The following is a 21,869-nucleotide window of genomic DNA, read 5'->3' on the forward strand; positions in this document are numbered from 1 at the left end:
TTAGACACGGGAGAAGGTTTCTTCGGAAGCAGGGGATTTGGAGTCTGTCCAAATTCGGTGAAAATAAAAAAAAAAGAAAAGAAAGTGGTGAAAACAGCGAATCAGAAGCCAAAATGCGTTACGTGCAGGCAACGCAGGTCTTCTCCACAGTCTGTTTTATCCATTCGACAAGCTCTGGCCACGCGCCAAACGAAACACGGCGCCTAGACCGAGTCTATTGTGTCGGCTAGACAATTTCCCGATATGCACACCACCGGTACAACGGATTCTATTTCCCAACCTCTCGGAAAACGGTTGGTGTTGTTTTTCAACCCGCAACCAAGACGCTCTTAAGTGCACCCTCAAAAAATCTAAGTACAAACAAACGAAGAAAGGTATACTGTACTAAGCAAACTTAGCGCCTCGTGGCGATGAAAACGTTGTGGAAAAATGGGAATATCGTACAGAGAAAGAACACGGGAAAAGTGATTGATGTGGGTAATGAATCACTGTGGAAATCTCGCACATTGGAAGGCTAAGGAGTTGAAAGCTTTTGATGAATCAGGTATACAGAGATTTCTTAAGCTGTAAAGATTCTCTATTTCGCCAGTATCGAGCAGTGGTTGAATAAAAAATCCTCAACTGGTGATTACTCGATCCGTCAAAAAGTGTTGGGTTTAAATTTTTTTTAATTGATTGTCGACGAGTTGTTATTGATGATATATTCGTTTATCTATTCCTGAGGAATTTCATATTAATTCACGATTTTCCTCTAGCATTTTGCCAACTGCTTCTCTTCCCCGTACCGAAATAATTGGACGTTACGGAGCTGCAGTGCAGGAATATAACTGCCGTGTTCGCTAGTTCGCACCAAACTGCAGAAACTCCGACCTGACATCGCGAATACCGAACACCAAGGGTTCGAATTCCGAGCGGCAAACTTCTATTAATGAGCAAGGTCTGCAAATCTTGCGAACACAGACTGAACCCCGATCTGAAAACAGACTCCAGGAATTCGCCCTTCCTTTGACAAAGGAATATGTTACGCCCATAAAGTTCAGCTTTGAAAACGTTGAATCAGGACAACATTGACTTTATACTCCTGAATAATCGCCCCTGAAGATCGATTTTCTAACGAGTAATTAATTTCCGGCTCCTGCAGAAAAACAAAAAACAACAAAATTCTTCAATCGTTCGGGAACTTTTGATAGAATTTATTCACGCATCGCTGATATCGACGTTATTTCGCGAGTAAAGATTATTGTACGTCGTCCCGAGTCCTGTGACGGGCGGTTCTGAAGTTACATCCAAAAAAGTTTCTCCTTCTTCCTCCAATATATTCCCGGGTCTCACGACTAGTCGGGACTTTCGACGCGCCTGATATCGCGAGCATAACAACGAACCTCGACGTCGCGACGCTGACAAGGGTATATATGTGTGTGTGTGAGTGTGAGTGTGTGCGTGTGTGCCGACGCCCGGTTGTCGATCACGGATCTCGATCGATTGCCGCCCACGGGAGATATTTTTCGCTAAAGCATCACAAGCCGAGAACGAGAAGCTGAAAGTGGCTTATCAAATTTCCCCAGCGAACGTCTCTCCTCTCGTCTCTTTCGCACTTGGATCACCTGCGGTACAGCCTGCCTGTCAATCCTCTGTAATTGAGTTTAAGAAAATATCATGCCTAAAGATCTAATTCGAAATGCGAAACATGAAGGCAAAGTTGGAGTGTAGAAAATAGCACGGAAAAAAATTTAATGATAAAAAGATAGAAATCTAGGTCTGACTAGCGTATTAGATTTTTCAGAGTTTAGCCACATCTCGTCATGTTATTGCGAAAGCTTGGTATACTCATTCTATGCGTATACTTCCAAGATCCGTCATGCGTAATATCCATTTTTTTTTTTTTTTTTTCATAACCGAAAAGTAACTCTAATACAGCAAGTTCATGTTTTACTCACGTGATGCACCGTTGCCATGTCACAGCGTGTTACGGCCTGCACAGCTGGATCCAACCTCAGGCGTGTATAAATTTTTTAAAATAATTCTTTCCAATATCACGGGAGTGATGAATAATTCTGAAATATCTTTATCAATTAGCATCAGACTTGCTTCCGGTGCCAAAAAAAATTTCAACGAAATTTCAATGTCACTTCATTACAAATTTAATTGATAACTTGAATCCACGTCCGTTCCTCCATAAGAATACGTGTAAAAAACGAGGAAAGACATATTTTTTTATATCTCATAAACAATCCCGCGAATCGGTACAAAATTTCGATCCGGTGATTGAATTACGCAAATCTATAGAATTACCAAATTTTATCGAGAACTGGACGTTAATTTTCGTACGGTTCGAACTCCTCAAAATCGCGTAATGCGAAAAGTTAGAAGCTGAAAACTCGGGAAGTCTAAGAATCTCGCAATACCGCGGTATCACGTATGCCCTGCGTTTATCCCTCGCCTCCACTTCATACGGACGTGGATGGATATGTACGCCTAGGTACGTGCACGCGTCTCCGTCTGGTTCCACTTCTCTCCTCTCTGTCCGACGCACGCCTAGTAGAAACGGGCATCGCCAGTCGGCCGCCAGCTTCCGCGAGCCTCTGACGCCCGACCCGTCGCGTACCTTTGCTACTCCGTTTCGCCCGAACACCCTTAGCCGGCCGACCAAAACATGACTTGACTACTGAAGCGTGAAGAGCCCGAAGCCGCAGGAAGCCAGAGTCAGCCGCACCAGCCTGTTTCGGTCGCACCTTCGTCACCTCCCGTGGATTCTGAAAAATCAGTCCGATAAACTGGTAAACGAAATCAGATATTTACTGCACGAAAGAAATTGGCAAAATTGAAGACAATTATAACTGGCGGGAAAAATTTGGCGCGAAAAATTTTATCTCCGGAATATCTGAAGACGTAAGTGGATCGGGAAATTCGGAACAAAAAAAAAATCTGTAAACCCTTTTTATATATATTTATATATAATGTATGCATGTACTCTGAAATTTTTAAAGAAAAACTTTGAACGTCGTCGGAAATCACTGACGAATTGTATTATTTGACGGCAGTTGTAACGAATGGGTGGTTCGTTAATCGAAGTGAATCACTCGCGGTGTTAGTTAAAGCCGTTAAAGGGTGAGTGATTCAAGATCAATCGATATCTATAATCAATAACGAACTGTCAGATTGTAGATTGTAGATTTGTCAACCAATTGTTATATTACGCGAGGAGAGAAAAGCAGATTTACAATCGTGATACAATTTGCCTCAACGTTTAATCCCGATGAAAAATGGACGCGATATTCATCGATCCGTTTGCCTAAGCCTCGAAATGCTTTATTATCGTACACGTAATGTCAACAATACTTCGATCTCGTTAAACGAAATTTACTCAGTTGCGAATATCGAAAAGCTCGCCTGATCATGTCGAACAGTGAATACCCGACGATGAAAGTTTGAAAATAAAACGACAGTGGCAAATTGTTGTAAAAGTAAAAGTTTTCTTCTAGAAACGCTGCTAATTTACTCTGTGTAAAAATTTGAGACTTCTAAATCTTCTGGCGACAGGGAAAATACGTCAAGTGTGTAAAAACAAACAGGAAAAAAATACAAACACCAACCTAATTATACGTAAATGACTCGACTCGTTAATTTCTTCGCGAATAATGTATTCAGAAATTTCCTAATAAATTCGCATCTCTCGTAGTTAAAAGCCTCCGCTACGATAATTAGTATCGGCGTTCGGTGAAGGAAAAAATTCCGTGAAAAAAAAAATTGCGGGGTTTACCTTTTGAGCGACGGTCGTATAACGAAATTTATCACAAGGCAAACTGCCTCGCTTGCCGCATCTTGAGGGAGAAAATTACTGCGATATTAGCTATCAGCCGATATTCATTTAGTTTTTCATTATTTATCGACAATGTTATTTTCCACTCGCGTTTAGTCAGCGGCAATTTATAAACAGAAAGATCGTCTTTTTGTGAAAAGATGAAAAGAGATGAAACGAGTAAAAATCGCACTTCACAATACGCGTTTGTTCGGAAGTGCTTTCAAGGAGAATTCAATCAAGAGTCTGAACGATCCACTCTGGAGGTGAAAACTTCACCCCGCTCGTAAGAATTTAACGTACCGGACAAAGATTGCAGGCGGGGGTGTAAAGCCAGGGTGGAACGTCATAACTTCGGAATAGTGAACCAGAAATCCTTGTTTCTTTTCCTTTTTTTTTTTTTTTTGCACAAGCAACGATCGAGCGTCAAAATGCGAGATGTATATATAATAAAGTGTATAAAATCAAGCTTTCGAATGTTTCTAGGAATGATTTTTTACTCCTCCGGATAATCCTGTGGAAATATTCACTTGCGATTAATCAAAGTTAGAATTATTCTTGAGGCGTTTGGGACGTATAGAATTGGAGAATTGTTGCTCCGGAAGAATGGAAGAATGGAAAAGGAATTTAGTAAAGAAAACTTTTGAGATGATATTTTTTAACAAAGACAAGAGAATCAGAGACGGACGGATCGATGTTAGATAAAAGTTGTTTGTATAGATGCCTAACGAATAGAAATGGTAGATAGGGGATAGAGGGCGAGAAAATATCCTCGAGCAGCTAACAGCTTGCTGTGACCCCTTAGGGACGCGCTTTTAACGCGAACTATTAAGAACCCGAGGGAGCCACTCCAACTAAAAGAGTCCTTAAGGCTCGCCGCGCTTACTTGGCTATTGGTACTTGGCCGCCACGAAATCGGAATAAAGAACTTTAAATCAAAACGCGCGGCTGTGAAAATTGTGAAATAATTCGCAACAGATCAGGTTTTCATTTTATTTCATTCGACCGCAGATAAGAATGTCGGATGAAAAAAGTGTAAAACAAATACGTGACGAAACAAAGATTAAAAAAGTATCGCTGAATATTATCTAGTTACATTTAACTGTAACAAAAATTTACCGTAGTAGGAAGAGAAGAAAAATTCTAATGTCAACTTTGATCGTAAATACTCATTATATTTAAATGCAACGTCGGAGAAATTGCATTGTTCTACAAATATTTTATTTCGTCGGAAAAATCGATGTTACCTACTTATCCGATTGTGGTATATTTTTCATTATAAATAGACTAACAGTATAGATTTATTGGTGATAAAAAAAAATGAAAAAACAATACAATTTGGATGAAAAACCGGAGCGTTTAAGGCGGCTAATTTAATTCTGACGACTGTGACACGTATCCACCATTTCGCTTGATTTTCCTCCGGAGGGCGACAGCTTTCTTCGGCTCCATTAGTGCATGGCTGGTTGGTAAAACTTCGACGATTCGCGTAGGAACGGACGCAGCAAGGGAGTTGCCATGGCTGCGAGTGTTGTACAACATTCCTCGTCTTCGACCCTCTGAGTATATTGAATCCGCGATATCGAAGAGTCATTATCTTCATCGAAACGACCCAAAATGAAACGCCGATAAAATTTTCCACTCATATTTTTGCCACTTAATTTGGACCGAGGCTTAAAGCTGCTCGCAACCCCGAAAGGTGGGTCTGGTAGTGGAAAATTTGTACTCTCGCAGTCAAGTTTGTCCGAGACGTTACGAAAATTGCATAACTTGGAAACATTCTGCGCACATAATTGAGTTACCTCGAAATTATCCTCATTTCGAATACCCGCATTTCATTTAGTCTTCAAAGATGATTAATGAAATTCTTCCAGCCACCCTCAATTGTGTTAAATTACGCAACACCGAGTGCTGCACCAGCAGCATCTTAACCACATTCCAACACTCGCGATATCGCGAAAATATTCAGGTTTGCATAAATATCCGAATACCTGACCAAAGCTTTTGACAAAGCTCAGATACGGGCAAATTTTCTTCTCGTTTTCAGGATGGTTGTTATTTAAAAGTACAACTGCGGAAAGTTTCTTACAAGGGGTCGTTTAATGTTCGTAAAAACCTTATCTATTGTGCGAGATAAGTATGACGGTCAAAATGCGAAAAGAAGAGAGTAAAAAAATTTCTTCAACTTTTTATCACAGACCATTTAAACAAGAAAGCGATTCACACGCGCTCGTTTTTTTCAACGGCATTTCGGGTTAAGCTTCTTTGTTCGCGTCACTTTTTCTCCGCAAACTTTTCTCTAATTCACAGACAAAGGATTCACACGGTGTTTAAAAGCCCAACTGTCACAATAGCGAGATAAATTGCGGACATTTTTTTCAACTGTTTTTTACGTTTTGTAAAACATGAAAGCACGGATTATCCGGCGGCGACGCTTTTATTTCGTTATGTGCAAAGTTTTTGGTTGTTTTAAGGTAGGTAAAAAAAACTACGGCAGGGGTCCACTGATCGAGACAGATATGATGAGGCCAGTAAAAATCTATCAATAAATAAATTTTGATCATGACGTCCTCGCGAGATCCGAGATATATTTTTTCAATTCTTCGCTATGAGAGAGAATGTCTCGGAAGATTGTGTGTGACGTAACGTATAAATATTTCATGAGTATCCGTTGAGTGCTGAAACTGAATAATTCAATGGCGATGCGAATTTCGGTACAACTGGCTTCGATTCAAGCGGACCGGTTAGCTTCGAAAAAATATTTAAAATGAAAGTTAACGGCCTGCGAAATTGAAATCGGCTTTATCCGTAAATTTCGTCGTAAAAATTCAAGCTTCACGGCGGCGTGTCAGTGATTGTAGAATTTTTTTTCATTCGAATCGAATCACGACTAACTGCGAAGAAAATTGTTTCCTAATTTTTCTCAAACCTTTTATTGCAGAAGACCGTCAATTTAATTTGGGTAAAAACTCCAGCCGTTTCGGAACAAAAATTTCGCCGTCAGGCAATTTAAGATGAAAATTTACTCACATCTCTACGGGTTACACAATGGAGACACTCTGTCGAAGGGTCTTTACGTGTATGTTTTTACTTTATTTCCATAGTCTGCAGGGACTGAGTGAGGTGAAAACTTTTCAACAATCTGAAGTTTCTTGAATATATCGCTGCTCGTGAAAAAGTTCCGGGACGAGCGAAGGCGTGAGAATTTTTGCGAATAGTTACAAGCTGATCAGCTCGACGGTGCAGCGAAACGCGAAAGAAGAATAAAGAATGAAGAAGAAAAGTTGCATACACAGCGTCATGGGAATAACGAATAAAGCTGGCAAAGATTTATTACCGGTGATCGATTTTACGGGCATCTTTTCAGAGGTTGTATCGTATGTGGGATAAACGGGAGATTTTCACGTGTGCAGTAAAAATAATTTCATTTACGTACCGCGGCGAGAATGGAAAAATTTTGCACGACAGTTCTTCGTCTCCCACGGGGGATTTTGAATTCCCGAAATCCCTCCAGGGGAACGCGAAACGCAAACGGTAAACTTTTATTCAAAAAAGCCAAGAGTGAGCAAACACATAAAAGGGAGAGAAAACGAAACCGACCGACTCGTTTGTCTTTTTTTCAAGCAGTACAAAACTTGGTTTATTATTATTGCCGATATTATGCTGTTCTAATTGTCAAAAATATTTTACTTAGAATATTCAGCAGAATTTGCGAAACGCTTCTTCTTTCTCGTTGAATTTTTCTCAAAGTAAGATGTGAAAATTGTAATACAGGAGTGATGATAATAACGGAGAGTGAATGAAAATCGTGTTCGTAAAGGAATAAATATTGTAGAAGAACTGGTTTGAGATAGAAATAATTGAGGTTGGTGGGAAAATTGTTGAACTGTAATGTTTTCGTTTTTTGCAGGTTAGGCGTATAAAAAACGCGGAAGAAAATAACAAAATTGAAAATTTTTGAAAATTCATTTCTATTATAACTATATATATTCAGATATTCTGAAATTTGTAACGCAGATTTACAACTTTTTCAAACCATTGTTCTGGACATTTCATTGCGGGTTTTGCGCATGAAAAATGAAGTAAGCTTTTGTACAATAATAGAAGGCGCGGTATATAAATAAACATGAGAAGTGAGAAAAAGCAATAAAAGCTTTCGGCCCGAGAATCAGAAGAATTTTCCTAGTTGATCTTAAAATTTCATGTCATTTGATAACACATTTGGCCATAAAGCGTAAACGAGTAGAGATTTACACCCCAGTAAACGTTATCAACAGCAGATACGTAAACTGAACGCAGTTCAACTTCGATAATCCATTTATTTACGATCAAAGTTGTGATTATTCATCTCTGGATAGCCGGGAGGTAGAGCAGAATAACGCGAATGTGCATAGATGAGAGTAATAAATTAAAGGCGACATGATCAAGCGAATGTTTAAGATTTTCCAGTATCTCTGATATCCCGTGTAACAGGAACGAAGCTTTTGTACCGTGCTCGATTTTGTAAAACAAACCGGATTCTTTGAGGTTTCATTTTTCGCCAAAAGGAACGTCGAATAAATAAAGATTGAAAGGAAGAAGTAAAACCAAAGTTGGATAAGTCGGTGACGAGAAAACGAAACAAAGCAAAGAAGATGGAGAGGAAAGAAAAATGAGACAAAAGGAATGGGAACGAGGAGTCAGCGCCGGTTCAGACATCACTCGAGAAGAAAAAGGAGAAGAAACACGGGATCAAATCTCACGAGGGTTGACGATATTCCACCCGGGATATACAGCGGTGGATTTATGTATCGCCGAATCGCCGGATCCGAGCTTACCACGCTGTACCGATGACAAATTTCGAAGAGAAAAGAATTCCGCATCGTTAGTCTCACTTAAGCGAGTTGGCACAGCAAAAATACCCGATAAGAAACACCGGTGATTTTTCCAAGTTCCTACTGCACGGATCATAGATCGTCGTAGATCACTTCGTCGATCGTTGATCCAGCTTCAAGGACTGAAGGCTCCTCGCGAAGCTGGCTGCAATCTTAGAGAATTTTTGCGAGGCTGCAAAATAAGTTGTAATTAAGAACCTCTAAATTGAACACTTTTTTCTCCTTCTCTGCCTTCTCGCTTCGAACCTAAGCTTCGCCGAATCCAGGCTCTGGTTACGATAAATAATTCGGGTACATACGCACCCTGCTACGTCGTATTTATACGGACAATATATCGTCGCTTTTGCTTCGGCGGAAATTTCAGAGGAGTTGGGCGTAATTAGTTCCGTCGGAAGTACGTACCTGTACCTATATGTATATATAGGTACGTACATATATATAATTCCGACTACTCTGCGGGGGCGCGGATATAACGTACGGTACGATATGCCTTCGAGGGTGTCGTTTAAGTGGAGGAAAACTCAATCTCCTGAACCGCGCTGCAGTCTGGATGAAGCAGGTTGAAATGACCTCCTCAATTTCCTCCATCCTCATCTGAAAGACTCGCCGATTCTTTCACTCGCAACAATCAAGTCCGACCGATTTGTATTCGATTCTGTGAAAGCTGAGTCGATGAATAGAATTGACTCGAGGCAAAGATGCGTTTAATCAAATCTCTAAAAAAAAAACAACGCGACGTAAAATTTATGGTGAATTGCTGAATTATCAAAAGAAAATTCGTAAAGGTGTTTCGTTACTTGGTACGTAGTTATCCCGAGAATTCAGGTGACAGAGGAGATCGAAGAATAAAAAACTTTACAAGGATTATGCACAAGTGGTTGAGAAACTTTTGGTAGAAAAGTTTGAAACGATTCAACTCTCTTGAATTATTCAGCGATGTAATTCGCGTTTCATTTCAATTCAACTGTGACTCTTGATCTGGATTTTCTAACTACGAGTCAGCTGCAGTGAATGGCTGTGGCTAACGATTGTAATACCGCTACGAATACGGCTGGAAACTGTAATCAGCCAGCGAAATGCGGGATCTTTGTCCGTTACAACACGTCTGATGTGGCGCTTTGATTGGAACCGTATAAACGACGCGCGGTGAAACCGAGTAAGGTTTCCAGGTGAACTATCAGCAGCTGTAACCCAGTTCGAACGACGTCACGTCCCTTTGACGAATCAAGAATTATGCTGCTGGAGCATTTAAATGGGCACAAGAGAGTGTAAGTGTGGCATAAAAAATTTGGAAACAGGGTGAATCGACGATCCAATGAATCCCAGTTTTTTACTCTTCGTCCCTTTTTCAAACGCTAATTGTCAAATTTCGGCAACGAAAATTACGACTGCACTAATATGGCCAACGAATCGAGTAATATTCAACACGCTGCATTCCTGCAGGTCGATACTAATCTTATAAATTACCGACTAATCCCGAAGCTGTTGCTCGGCGGAAAGAGAGTCGTAAGTTCACCGGAAAGTCGAAGACTTCCGGAAGCAGAGTGATTTCCAAAGAACATCAAGAAAAAAAAAAAACAGTCGCACACGAATTAACGACGGAATAAAGTTTATCGGCACTAAATTAGGTCGCTAAATGAATAATGGAAAGAATTTTCTGTACAGGAATAATATAGTACAGTAGGAGGAAGTGAAACGGCCGGAGATTTTATTGCTATACGATCAAATGTCAAACAGTTAGTTCGTACATCGGATATTCGGATTTTGCCAAATGTGCGAAGATCGATGGGGCAACCGATCAGTAAATCTGATACCTGCTCACGACTGTTTCAATCAAGCCGTAACCAACTCGTTTCCGTAGATTCTTATCGCGACTTGAGCAAGATAATAAAGGATTTGGGGAAGCCAGTCAGCTTCTAACTCGTAAAAGCTCGGCGGGGTGTACAGAATTATTCGCATATCAGCTCAGCGGCAAATTGCGGAGAGCGCGGAATGGAGAGCATGACGTGAAACCTCGAATAAGAGATCGTCCGACCCTTCCGACGGTGCAAAAATGTCGTTGAGACCAGCTTTAAGCGCTGCTCTTAACATCCAAGGTTTAATGTAATTCAAGTGTACGTACACTTAAAAGAGTATCTAATCCGAAAGTTAATTGTCCTTGAAATATAAATATCGCGGGACTGTCTTCTACTACTACTGAGTTTTTATATTCTTCTTACAGAAAACCTGAAGCGTAGGAAATTCAGCAAGATGCCGGTGGGTGGTCGAGTCGCTGGGAAAGTCGGGATATACAACAATCATTACAACGGTAACGTTATTAGTCGACCCTAAAGTAACTCTAATTATCCTTAAGCCGCATCAGAGTTCGCGTATTTTGCAAACTCTTGGAATAAGGGAGAAGAAGAACGGACGGAGATTCGGAGTGTAATTTCAACCTTAAAAAAAACATTCAGCGCCGAGAGAGCGGAACAGAGTAATTGTTTTTTCTTTTTCTACTTACTTCTTTTTATTTCTCTTTCTTATTTTCTATTATAATAACTTCCTTTCTCCCCACCAAACGCAAATGCGGCTTCTTATTCAACCCAATCCACGGTACTTTTTCACCCTCCCGTAGCGTCGTGCACCGCACTACCCGAACCCGTATTATGTCATGTATATTCGACATTTCTCGAAACAATGCCGTTGTAGTTACGAGCGAGTTGCAAATTGTGCGACATGTGCGCCTGTCACATACCCCAGCCATACAATATCCGATACTCGCAAACGCGTTTGAGTTTATGGAAATTTACGACGCTGCCTACGCGAATAGCATACCTACGCAGAGTGCTTCGTACACGTTGAGCGGATGAATTATAAATTGTTTATTGCGTCATTCTACTTATTAATCAAAGTAGAATGCGTAAGTATAACGTATACGTTATATGTAAGTGGAGGGAACCCCACCCGAAAAAAAGGGTTCGTGTCTGAACTGTGAAGCGGCTAAGAATGTCGGTAATATCGGTCGGTGGTATCGGTAATATATCGGTAACGGGATCTGTACGCAGAACTCTTCCTATTATACTACTAATCAGTGATTTAATTAGTGTTCCTGTTTCAGTTGACGAGTTTCAAAACGATTCGAAGTATTAGTCGAAAAAATATAACACTGTTTTGGAAAATTCTGTACAAAAATTTTCGAAGCGATAATCATGACGGAGAAGCTTTTCGTGATTGCATCGTCAAATTGTCCAGTCGCTGATTGACCAAATGATTTTTGTCAGAGGAGAAATTTTTCTACATTTAGTACCTTCGTGTTTTCCATTCCTCAGGAAGAAGCCATAGCGGGATCAACGAAGAGATCATATGGATTAGCATAGGCATGGGCATCACAATCGCCGTACTAATTACCATAGCTCTCTGCTACATCGTCAGAGAGAAATGCCAGAAGCGTCACGAGGGGTATTACGCTTCCCTGCCGCCACCGTTGTGGGCGGCACCCTTAAATCCACCACCTGGAATTATCGTGAGTCCAACGCCATCCAGAGGTAGTCCAAAGGCCTACTACATCACGGTTTAGGAGCAAATTATCCGCGCGAGAATCCGAAGCGTTAGGTGAGTAGATGACAAAAAGAGACGTCGTGTAACAAGTCAAAACTTAATCCGAACACCCTCGCGCGTTTTTCTGTCGATTTTTTAACTTCCGGTTTCGCTGTTTTCAGAGAAAAAAGAAATTTATTATTTATATATATATTTATAAATTTGGGTGGATGATCACGAATTTGAAGTCAGATTGCGAAATCCAAAACAGCGATCCGATGTGGTGGAAAAAAAATCTAAAAATATTCCAATTTTGGCAGAACTTGCTCGGTGGAAGTTTTTTGGGTTACCGATAACGAATCCAAGGTCAAACTTCACAGGTCGAGTTATAATTCCCCAACTTCCATTCCTACAGGAGCTTGAAATCAACCAAACCGCCTTAATGTCTACATAATTCATGAAACAACTGTTGGTACATCAGATTCAATTGTACAAGTTGTTGAAGCAGTACTTATGCAATGTTTTCTCTTTCTTACAGCATATTCAAGACAAAAGAAGGAGTGTTTAATTAATTTTAGTATACAGCAGCGAGTGGGTACCTGGATGATAACGTAAAGTTGGTTAATTTAAACTTTTCCCAAGGAGTTCGCGGTTGTACAGCACTCTGCGCTGCTTAGAGAGCCAATGAAATTAATTCCGAAACGTGACGAGCTCGGTGGGTGTATAATAACATTTCGTCAAACCGCATACATCCACATCCAGTAGTTGCGTAATTAACATTCCTTCGCTCCGACTGCGCAGCTTTCGTCAATTTTTACAGCTGCGCGAATTACCCGAATTATCAAAAGAGCGACGCGACTCGTGGCGATGAGTAACCGCAGGTATAAATTACGTGGAAAAATAGAAGGGCGAGAAAATTTGACGAAAGGGTTTTATTCCTGAGGTAAAACACGTGCTTGGAGCCCGCAGTGGGTGTTATTTGCGAAGCGAAAACCATGCAGAAAACGGGGAAATTATACGACGCAAACAGGAATTGCTTTGAAAGCTCGAGAACCGAGGGTAAATTTGTCCCTTGCTCGCCACCCAAGGTTGAAATTTTTTACTTTCGCACACGGTCTTTGAAACGCCACTGGCAGGCAGCTGCTCTCTAGGCACGTTTTGCGGATTTCACGACTGTCTTAACAAGCGTCTCGAGAGTCCCAGACAACCCGATTTACCGACAAATCAGCCTAGGAAGAACGTGTCGAGTATTATTTCGAATACTCGTTACCTTTTTTTTTTTTTTTCATTTTTTACGCCAGTTGTATTTTCCTCGACATTCAGGAACGAAACACGAACCGCACAACGAAGAACATGTATTATTGTCACAAGTCTTCTTATCACGCAGGTTAAATTTGAATACGCAGGTCGGCATGCCAGCGTTGATTAGCTAAGCTGGAATAACAAAGGCCTGATTCGTGGTTTATGGGATTCCGAGCGACGCGGCTTGTTTTTGCTATTTCATTTAGGCCTGGTTCGGGTCTTTGGGAAAACAAAGCGTCTAGACGCTGATCGGAACGATAATTACGGGGATCATACGGGAGTTGGAAAAGCGTGCTTGAATATTCATTTTCAAATTTCACGCGCATATAAATGAGAAAATTTATATGGAATTCATACACGTACTTTCGGAACGAAAATAATTAGAATTAGTTTGCATTTAATCCGAGGAATATGAAGTAAAGAAACGAGAGAGCAGAAAAAGTATAACCGAACTTTTTTTGTAAACGGAGAATAATATAATATCCGAAGCGATCAATTTTCGAGTGTTCTCACCCTTTGAGTCACACATTTTTCTGCTGAATCAACTTTTAAAACAATATAGTATAGTATGATTTTTGGGGTCGTTGATTAAGAATCTGTAATCGGATTTCAAAAATTCAAGGTGGCGGATCCAATATGGCGGACGAAAACTTCAAATTCGATCGAATCCAGTCAAAAAACACCATGCAGGGGATTTCGTGGTCACTGATTGAATTCACCATACTGGATTTTCGAAATCTGATTCCAGATTCGTAATCAACGACCCCAAAAACCTCTGAACAGAGTTTTTTCTCCGGATTCGATCGAGTTTGAAATTTGCGTCTGTCGTATCGGATCGACCCTTTTAAATTTTTAAAATCCGATGTCAGGTTCGTAATCAGCGACCCCACAAACTTATAATTTATTTAAAACATGTATACATGTAGAGGGGCAACTTTCTCGGTAGTGAATTATTCCTTCAATTATCACGATTTTTTTCAATCAATTTGTTTGTAACAATAATAATTCACATCACATCGCAACAATTGCTCTCGAATATTGAAAACCTATTAGTATACTATCAGAAATAGCAAGAAACTGCAAAAAAATATGTGTTGAAAATTTCTCTAAATATACAAAAAATGGATATAAAATAGGTGATAAGAATACTTACAATTATGACTCCAAGGGTTAACAAGGACGAACTTTCTTGCATTTTTAGAATCGTACGGTCAGTAATCCGGCATCGACGAACCACCCTACGTACAAAATGCTTTCAAATTTGTCTGTCTTACCCCGGAAGCCGAGAAGAAGATCGGAAACAAGGCCGCGACTGCATATACATACTACATATACTATACATATGTATATATACAATACATATAGGAAAATCCGGATCAAGATCCTCAGTTTTCGCCTTTACCTCGTCCTCGGCTTCGGGGGATTGTAAAGGCCGGAATACTGAATGCAGAGAGAAGCTTCGCAAACATTCGCTTTTCTCGTTCGCTGCATTATCACACGGATATAGAAACTCGGGTAAAACGCTTCTCTCTGTTCCAAGTTTCGCGTGTAAATGTGAAGCCACGGAGACACGTACTGCAAAAGAAAGAGAGAAAAAAAACAAAAACGAAGAAGTGACACATCATTCAATTAAAAAGATCGGTTAGTGTAATCAGCGAGTGAATCATTTTCGTATATACGTCGTGTAAATTAAAATGCACGATTCAATTACGTTTTTACTTTCTAATTTCTTTCTCTTCTCAATTCGTTTAACAGCATAACTTGGATCGAATAATAATTCTCTTTATTCGATTTATTTGAAGCAAAGTAAACGCGTACGGTCAGTTACGAGCCGACGATTTCAATGTCAGAGATGGTAAATTAGGATTTTCAATCTCTCCAGAATCTTTAACTCTCATTAGATTCCGAAAAAATTTGTATTCAGTATTGGTATTTCGATCGATTTCCTTTGCTTTTGCGGACAATAGAGAGACAGAGGGGGGGGGAGAAATCTATTGCTTCGACAGTTTGCTTTGGCCCACTTTACCCAAGACTGCCCAGTTTCATTTTGACCAGAGGGGATGTACGAACTCTGAGAATTTACTCTCGGCCGAAGAGGTTCGAGTACCAAGAGACTTAGAATGGGCTTAGAATTCCAAACCGATTACCTTGGGTCCACGAAATACGCTCCGAAAGCTGCGATGCTTGGTGGAAGGGCGTGGCGACGGATTCATCTTGTTCACTTTCAACCTATTTATGCATACATATATATATATATGTATTGGAAATGAAAGGTAGAGAGAAACCGTCGTTCCACTTTAGCCAAAAACTAACCAAATGCCAGATAATTTAGAACCAGCCTCTAGCCGTTAAATAGTTACTACAATCGCAACAAACCTCGTATCTTCATCAATTCGGGTACTTGCAAGATTTCTGATCCCGAAAATTGTTCTCACACTTTCCCAAAGAATTTAAAAAACTGGCAATCTTGAGGCGTTCGACTTCGCGAAGAGGTCGTTCGAACTTTTATTAAAACAACCGGAAATCCGGATCTCTAACATAATTTTGGAACTCGCTTTAATACCTGATTTTAAGCGTAACCGAACGATGACGAGCTTTCCGTGCGTAATTAAAGCCTCATTGTTGTATTACTCGTGGCTACTATATACACGGATGCCTGATGAGTTAATTAATCATAATCAACGCCAGTGAAAAAGTTTAATTTTCAAAGACGAACGGATCTCTTTGTAAGCTATTAAACGTAGCAAAAAAATTATACACATACTGTAATAGATGTTTGTATGCTTAGACTCTTCTCCAAAACTTCATCCAATTTCTGTCCCTCGTGAGTCCCGAGGTTATTATTATTATCATCATCGTATAACAAATATTTACCCACTTACAAATTTCGGGGAAATTTTTACAATTACCCAGTCGCACCCTTACATGTGAAAAAGCGAATGAAAAAAAAAAAACACGCTGGCAAAACTCGAGGTAAAATTTTTTTGTCCCGCCTATTTAATGATACGAACTCGTTCATTCGACACGCATTGCAGCGTGTAAGAATTAATAACAACAGCATCCCTGACCGATCCAACGAAACTCGTAATTTTTTCTGGCTCGTCTCGACCCTTCTCCTTTCTGCGGTTAGACAGACGATTTTTTGTTTGGAGAGAAAATCCCCGGTATATATATATATATATATAATATATAATATGAAATATATATAATAACAAGGTAAAGCTAAGGCTATAGGAAAAAGATAATTTGCTATTTGCCACCATGGCACCCCATGAAATGTTTGTTTAGGTTAAAAGAAAGGTTCTGGTAAGAGATGAGCGTTCTGCGTGGTTTGAAAGATTGCGCTCAGTTGATTTTTCACTTCTTTAAATTTTTCTAAATTTATGAAGTATCGCGAATAATAATTTTTTTTATGCCGACATCACTAATAACATCAATTCACGTCACAAAGAAGACCAACACTTGTAATATTAAGTCTCCATTTGATGTTTGAAAAGTGTACCTGACGTCTTCTTCATTGTTAAATTAATCTTGTGAAACAGTTATAATTTAATATCGTTGCGTTATGGCTCGTGATCATTGGGTTGAATATAAATGACAGGAAAGAAATAATAATTGAACTGCTACAACGTGTTTCTTTACAAATTCGAATGTGAAAAGAAGGGAAAATTCAAACGAGCGCGATCTTCCACGTGACGTAGAACGAACGATCATCTTTTCACATAATCTGTCCTTTAACCTGAGCAAACTTTTTAAGGGTTGCCACGGTGGAAAATGGCAAATCATTTTTTTTTCCGAAAGACCCTGATACTGCTCACCTTACGACTCTTCGCTCTGATCTCGACGGAAGGATGAATGGGCGTTGGGATCGTTCCTTCTCATTTCCTGAAAATGATCCGCGGGATCCACTCGCTCTGCGATCATTCGTCCCACGGGTCGCTTTGTGCGTTGATTATGATGGACGTTCGATGCCGAAATCACACATTTGCTCGATCCTTTGTTTCAGGCTGAACGTTCGGTCTGACGGTGCGAGGATCGCTCAGCTCTGATATGTAAAACCATGCCAAAAGGATCACGTGTTCCGAACAGCTTTAGAATTCGTCGAATCTTCTGTAATTATGTATATGTAACCCATAACTGTACCTATAATATATACACATGTATGTATATCGTATAGATTGTACGTGCAATCGGATCGATACGCTTTAAAACGGTTATACATTCAACTCGTCTATTACCTACCGACTTTTTTTTTTAACAATTGTGAATATCACAGGCAAAGTCGATGAATATTATTACGTAAGCACGCACGTAATTATGTAATGTAGAGATTGTATAATCAGGATCTTCATAAACGTGGGTAAGGTTGTTGTATAATTTAGTATAATATAGACTGATGATAATTTTCTAGACATTTTCTAACCGAAGATACTTGCATGATTTCCATACCTAATGTTTTCTATTTTCGTACACGATTTTTATCGTCATCTTTGGTGGACTTTTCACATTGCACTATGGAACTATCCTCCGTCTACGTATACTTACATGCACCGTCTGAAGTACATACCTATGTATACTGTGTGTTTCTGTATAGATATAGAAATAACGATTATTGATAGAAAAAGTGATGGAAACAAATTTCAAACTGCGTATAGAGTTGAGTTATTGGCCTTCAATGAAAGTGTAATATTGATTATATAGCCGGTATCAAAAATAGTTTCAAATAAAATTTAATATTATTGCCAACTCCTTCCTCGCGTCGGCTAATTTCTGTCAAATGAGGAAAATACAGTTAAACAAATATTACCTACAAGGTATATAAATTTCTAACCAATAGTAACACAAGGCCGGTTCTGTGTCCAGATTCCTACTACCGACACTTACCGACATCTTACCCAGACTCAAACCCTTCTCTGCGATTACATCACCGCTGTCGAAGCCTGCTGTACCGACGCGAAGGTCGAAATCGCGGTGAAGGGCTCGAGTCTGGGTAAGATGTCGGTAATTGTCGGTAGTAGGAATCTATATCCAGAACCGGCCTTGTATTACTACTATTACTTTTAACGGTTTATAATTACACTGTGAAGATCAATACTCAATCCTCCGAATATGCTGTGCGAAACGAAATGAAGTGATGATTATAAAACGGAGCCAATTGTTGCCAAAAATCGTGGACCAATCTTGAATATACTGGTCAATATAGATAATTATACGTATATGTATATTTACTCTGAGAATCTTACTTTTCTCTCTGAATATGTTGAAAGCGTTTGTTACGCGGAAACGTTGTAAGTGACGTTACTACGTTAGGCAAGTAGAAAAATTCTGCGATAATCTAATCGATGTTACAAGCTTGTATAATTACACGAAAGTAAGTGATATTAATCAGGTGATATTCTGATTTCTCTCTGGCTGAAAAACTTTGCACTAGAAGTATCTATATAATAAGATAGATTTAATTTAAAACTCGATGTACCTGTAGAAATCATATAATATTTAACACGATACTACCAACTCGCGCGTGTCGTGAAAGTATTAGTTGTAAATAAAATAACTACGGATGGTTTACAAAATAAAAAAACAAAGGAAAAGTCTGGTTGTTCGCAAAATCATTTTCCCTTTCCACCGTTTCCAATCTCATTTTCAACACTATATCGATCACTCCTGTTTAACTGCGGAATAATACCCGCGGTATTGAATAACCGAATGAAAACATGCCCCATTTATTTCCTCCGAGGAGAAGATCTCATTTTATATCCAAGCTAGCTGCAGCGGTCCCGTGCAATAAAATTTGATCGATTTGAGTGCTAATTGCATCCTCTGCAGTACCTAAGGGAGCCAGAGAATTTATTTGTTACGGTAGAAACGGCTCAGCGGATTCTCATTCAAGTTTCTCGTAACCCAACCGCAAAGAGACGGATGATAGGTAAGTCGGTAATTTATACGTTTAGAAATTGGACTCACCGTTCCCTTTGCATCGAATCGATCAGCCGGTTATGTTCGAAACCAAGCGATTAAATTCGAACATTTCCAAGTCAAGTTTACCAATCCTTCGTAATTTTCATACGCGTTTTATTTTTCTTACATTATTCAAACGATATTACGAGTGGCAATAAAATATAAAATGATAGGTATTCAAATGCGAGAGAATTTTATTCCGATGATGGCATCACGTATTTATTATCTTCCTATTCTCGTTCGCTGAACCTATTCACGTCTTCTTTTCAATTTTTTTTTTTTTTTTTTTTTACTCTTCCCCCTTCCGCAGACCGACCAGCATCCAGCATATTGGAGGCACATTTTTTCTTGGGGCGAATCTTTTCCCTCGCCATCGAATCGAGGCTTTATTCCAATTTGTAAGCGCAGCTCCTTCCTGCGTCAATATACATTTTCTTTCACGCGCTGATCGATGAAAGAAATTGCCTGGCTTTGACGATTAATCCATGAAGATGGTTTTATACATCATTTTCTTTCCTTAAAACTAAAAATGCGAGCATTTTGCAGGCTCGGACACTCGACTCTGAAATTTATCCCCAAGTTTTTGGGCAAGTTCCGCGTTGTTCGCGGAATCGAACCAGCGAAAAGGGATAACATGGAAAGGACCGTAAACTAGCCAGACGCCTTAATTCATGTACCAGGGGCAAAATCACCCAAGGGAATAAATTCTCACGCTGCGAGTCGACCCGGCAAAATTTATCCCTCAATAGCCTTGCTTTATCCTTTATACAGACTCGAAGAAATAGGCTCTTATTTTCGAATGTATCAGAGTCTCGAACTCGGAATTCGGTTCCCGAACTTCCGTGTGATTCAATAAATGAACTAAGATGACTCCGTCGTTTCTAGGAGGAATGTGAAAAAAGAAAAGGAAGGAAAACGAAAATTTAAAAAATTTATTTAACCCACGTCAATTTTTTCCATCTGAAATCACAGTGAGTACAAGAATCGAGATATACGAAGCTGGATAAAAATGGCGAGCCCATTCGTTTTACGATCAAAAGAAGGTCTCGCTGCAGCAGCTTTATTCATAGCCTGACGCAGAGAAAAGCCGAGATATGAACTGAAATATTCCGTTTGAAAGGCTGATCGAACCGTCATGGGACGGTTTTCTCTCGTCTCGATCACGCCAAAGAAAACAGACGAGTTCGAGTTCCAGCTTATCGACTGTAGGTGTACGGAATATTGGAATTTCAAATCATGAAACATCAAAGAGACGTTCACCAAGCCGCTTTGATTCATTACTCGTTTACACGTAACGTGCACATTTGCTACGCGTACAGATTTTTAACCAATGACAATTAGAATCCCTACTGCATCTAGAAGTAACATGTTTAAAAATGTTGCAACCAGGATAGGACAAATTCAACTATCAGACAGGCGAGGTGGATCTGACAGTTTCCGATAAAAATCAATGCAAAATCACAAATACTTGAAAGTGAAATAACTCCGTTATGCTTTCTATGTACGCTATCTAAATGTATGTAACATTTCTATAGATTTATGCGAATATACAGTATTTTTCCGCTCTGATTAATTAACATTTCCGAGTTTAATATAAGGTACTCACGTTGCCTCGAGATATGGGAGAATATTTTTTTTTTTTAATTGCCGCGTCCATCCTGCGGAGTTTATCGCATGTGTATACATATAAAATGGAAATTTGCGTAAATAAAATTGCGATGGCACACTTGGATATTTCACCCGCTACAGTTACACACTTTTCATCATTATCTGTGGGTGTATTTTTATGTAGCTGAGAATATACAATACGTAACAGGCACTAACTTTTATATTTTATACCCGACTATAATTCACCGTACAAATTTAATATCGTGAATTGAAAATACGTGCACTTCCACCTTACAATTCAATGAAAAATGCAGCGCACAAAGAGCTTCGTCGTTGTATTTTATACGTGCTGTGCATGCGGGAATTTCAGCTGAATATTGCATATCACGTCACCGCGGAGTGTACAAACAGCGATGAAAATCCACGGATTTAGGTGTAAAAATAAATTTGTAATGGCGTATTGAGGGAATGGACAGAATTCTTCGTCTTCTTATTTTCTTAATCCCGCGGGTGCAGTTTCTTTCGTATATTGGGTATATTGTCTAATAGGAAAAGTATGTTTCCTGTACGACAGTTGTGTTGCCTTTCGTAATTAATAGAGGGTGTTACCTCTGATTTGGAATCCTGTAATCATTCTTACCTTTCGCCTAATAAAACGAATTGAAAACCTGATCAGTTCGAAGGCCGAGAAAGCAAATGTCGTTTGTAGACAAGCTGAGCTGCCAGAGCGTCTTCGGCAGCCATGCCTGTGAATAAAAACAAAAAGAAAAAGAAAAACAGTGAGACACTTATAGTGTAACCAATAATTAATT

At 39.6% G+C, this 21,869-nt stretch overlaps 2 protein-coding genes across 12 annotated transcripts in view; one reads left to right on the forward strand and one right to left on the reverse strand.

The window, feature by feature from the left end:
• LOC124218968 (ketimine reductase mu-crystallin) overlaps positions 1–21,869 on the reverse strand; it is a 34,493-nt gene that overhangs the window by 8,492 nt on the left and 4,132 nt on the right. For 3 of the 8 annotated variants that reach the window (XM_069136267.1, XM_069136268.1, XM_069136262.1), the window contains exons 7-9: positions 17,941–21,803; positions 17,310–17,601; positions 1,938–2,753 (exon numbers count right to left, since the gene is read on the reverse strand). In XM_069136267.1, coding sequence (XP_068992368.1) covers positions 21,730–21,803 — 74 coding nt within the window. In that variant the 3' untranslated portion in view covers positions 1,938–2,753; positions 17,310–17,601; positions 17,941–21,729. Of the gene's footprint in view, positions 1–1,937; positions 2,754–14,644; positions 14,804–14,893; positions 15,067–17,309; positions 17,602–17,940; positions 21,804–21,869 lie in introns of all 8 variants that reach the window. The other 5 variants (XM_069136263.1, XM_069136264.1, XM_069136265.1 and 2 more) reach the window with 5 other exon arrangements.
• On the forward strand, positions 2,647–18,191 carry LOC124218976 (uncharacterized). Of its 4 annotated transcripts, XR_011177201.1 has the most exons (5): positions 2,647–2,777; positions 10,895–10,981; positions 11,982–12,264; positions 12,728–12,780; positions 17,498–18,191. XR_011177201.1 is itself a non-coding variant. In XM_046625981.1 (4 exons), the coding sequence occupies exons 2-3, from the start codon at positions 10,924–10,926 to the stop codon at positions 12,227–12,229; spliced, it is 306 nt and encodes a 101-aa protein (XP_046481937.1). In that variant the 5' UTR covers positions 2,647–2,777; positions 10,895–10,923; the 3' UTR covers positions 12,230–12,264; positions 17,498–18,191. The 4 variants fall into 4 exon arrangements, 3 of the variants coding, with proteins under 3 accessions (XP_046481937.1, XP_068992373.1, XP_046481938.1); XM_046625981.1 differs by lacking the exon at positions 12,728–12,780; XM_069136272.1 differs by lacking the exons at positions 2,647–2,777; positions 12,728–12,780 and adding an exon at positions 2,827–2,889.

This window comes from Neodiprion pinetum, chromosome 5, assembly GCF_021155775.2.
Source record: "Neodiprion pinetum isolate iyNeoPine1 chromosome 5, iyNeoPine1.2, whole genome shotgun sequence".
Taxonomy (NCBI): Eukaryota; Metazoa; Arthropoda; class Insecta; order Hymenoptera; family Diprionidae; genus Neodiprion; species Neodiprion pinetum.